Here is a 2,350-nt window from a genome sequence, read left to right as displayed (position 1 = left end):
ATGGCAGAAAAGAAGGACAGTAATATTAAAAATGCAGATGTGAGACCCAAAAGCAGTCGGAGCAGAAGCGCGGACAGAAAGGATGGTTACGTCTGGAGCGGAAAGAAACTCTCCTGGTCTAAAAAGAGCGAGCAGTGTTCTGACGCTGAAACAGCAAACGCTGCGGGAAGATCGGGGACTAATTTAAGGAGCCAAGAGAGGAAATATAGCTGCTCGTCTATCGAGCTGGATCTAGACCGTTCGTGCGGTCACAGGTTTTTAGGCCGGTCTCTCAAACAGAAGCTGCAAGATGCTGTGGGTCAGTGCTTTCCCATAAAGAATTGTAGCAGTCGGCTCACCTCAGGACTGCCATCAAAAAGAAAAATTCATATCAGTGAGTTAATGCTAGATAAGTGTCCTTTCCCTCCGCGCTCGGAGCTAGCCTTTCGGTGGCACTTGATCAAAAGACATACAGCCCCTATAAGTCCAAAAGCGGAAGACTGGATAATTGCTGATTTATCCCAGCGTGAGGAAAGGGAGGATCAGCTGCGAGACGATGAGATTGCCAACGGGGGAACGGACTCTCCCTCCCAGTCCTGCGACTTTACCGACGGTGGTTCCTCTAGGAGTGATTCGAGGTCTGAGCTGGTTACAGGTAAGGTGGTAAGGAGCAGTAAAGACGAGAGCGATATGGACTCCGATGATGAAGTTATAACACTGTGCACAAGTTCTAGAAAAAGAAACAAGCCCAAATGGGAAACGGATGATGAGCTGCTACGGATGGAAACGCCTCCAAAATACCATACACAGATTGATTATGTCCACTGCCTGGTCCCAGACCTCCTCCAGATCAATAACAATCCCTGCTACTGGGGAGTCATGGATAAATACGCAGCTGAGGCGCTGCTAGAAGGAAAGCCAGAGGGAACGTTTTTGTTACGAGATTCTGCCCAAGAAGACTATTTGTTTTCTGTGAGCTTCAGGCGCTACAGTCGTTCCCTCCACGCGCGGATAGAGCAGTGGAATCACAACTTCAGCTTTGATGCCCATGATCCCTGTGTCTTCCATTCTCCTGACATCACGGGACTCCTAGAGCACTACAAAGATCCAAGTTCCTGTATGTTCTTTGAACCGCTTTTATCCACTCCGCTAAACAGGACCTTTCCTTTTTCTCTTCAACATATATGTAGAACAGTTATTTGCAACTGTACAACTTACGATGGTATTGACGCGCTTCCCATTCCTCCATCGGTGAAGCTGTATCTGAAGGAATATCATTATAAGTCGAAAGTTAGAGTACTCAGGATTGATGTACCAGAGCAGCAAAGCTAGAAAATATTTTTATGGAAGAATGAAATTGTCTCTAAACAGACAAATAGTATGTTCAGTCTTTCTTCCTTCTAGAGGTTTTTTTTAATAGCAATTTTTTTTTTCTTTTTCTGCAGATTATTTGCCACCCAAACTAGCCGCTGTCTAAGGCTTTTTTTTACCCAAATGTACTTTGAGCCTTCCCAGCTCTCTTTTTTAGAAATGGTATTCATTGTGGGCTTTTGGTACTGTTCCCAAACTAGAGTTTTACAAAATTACAGGTAGGCTTTCTGGTATTTCTATAGGTGGATAGTCTTTAGATCTAAAAAAACCCTAAAAATCAGTTTTGAACTTGATCTGTCTTTTATATTGTAATTTACATATGTTGCTGACACGTTTGAAATAATGCCCTGTTAACTAAAGATTGACTCATCTGTATTTTCTGCATTTCTTTTAAAATGAGTGCTCTAGCCTCTGTGTGTGTGTGTATGTATGTCCGTCCGTGTCTACTACGGTAAATTCATCAGCCTATTTCTAACATTACTCTTCCCAGCAAAATGAAGTTTGAAAGAGGATATGATCTTTCTATAAATACATCGGGGGACTAAACACCAGGGAGGGGAAAAAAATTCAGGTTAAGGACGACACTCAGTACAAGAACAAACATGTATAAACTGGTCGGGAAAAGATGTTGCTTGGAAAAGAGGAAGGCTCGTAATCATCAGAGCAGCAGGGTTCTGGAACAGCTTTTCATTTTGTATAATAGCAGTAAAAAGCAAGCTAGTCATAAACTGGGATTTGATCAGTGTCTGGAAGGGATAATGATGTAGTTACTTGTGATAGATGGGGCTTGGACTTGGTAACTCTATTTCTATGTTACTATTTCATTATATGGAATACCCAGTTTTCACTATAGGAGCTGCTGCTTCTGAAACGATACGGCATGGGGTGGGAGGGTGAGAAGGAAGATATTTCCTTAAAAATCTGCATATTAAACTATCTGATTGTGCATGGTTGATCCTGAGGTGATAATGAATTACTAACTTTCTCTGCTGTTTGGTTT

General features: G+C 42.5%; 1 protein-coding gene across 1 annotated transcript; it reads left to right on the top strand.

The window, feature by feature from the left end:
* SOCS4 (suppressor of cytokine signaling 4) lies at positions 1 to 1,311 on the top strand. Its single transcript, XM_009493611.2, has one exon. The coding sequence runs from the start codon at positions 1 to 3 to the stop codon at positions 1,309 to 1,311; it is 1,311 nt and encodes a 436-aa protein (XP_009491886.2).
* Positions 1,312 to 2,350: the final 1,039 nt, after the last annotated feature.

Source organism: Pelecanus crispus, chromosome 6 (assembly GCF_030463565.1).
Source record: "Pelecanus crispus isolate bPelCri1 chromosome 6, bPelCri1.pri, whole genome shotgun sequence".
Taxonomy (NCBI): domain Eukaryota; kingdom Metazoa; phylum Chordata; class Aves; order Pelecaniformes; family Pelecanidae; genus Pelecanus; species Pelecanus crispus.
This window is presented reverse-complemented; position numbering and strand designations above follow the sequence as displayed.

Excerpts from the sequence above, each read along its gene's own strand:
- SOCS4 (XM_009493611.2), top strand. The coding sequence starts at position 1 with ATGGCAGAAAAGAAGGACAGTAATATTAAAAATGCAGATGTGAGACCC.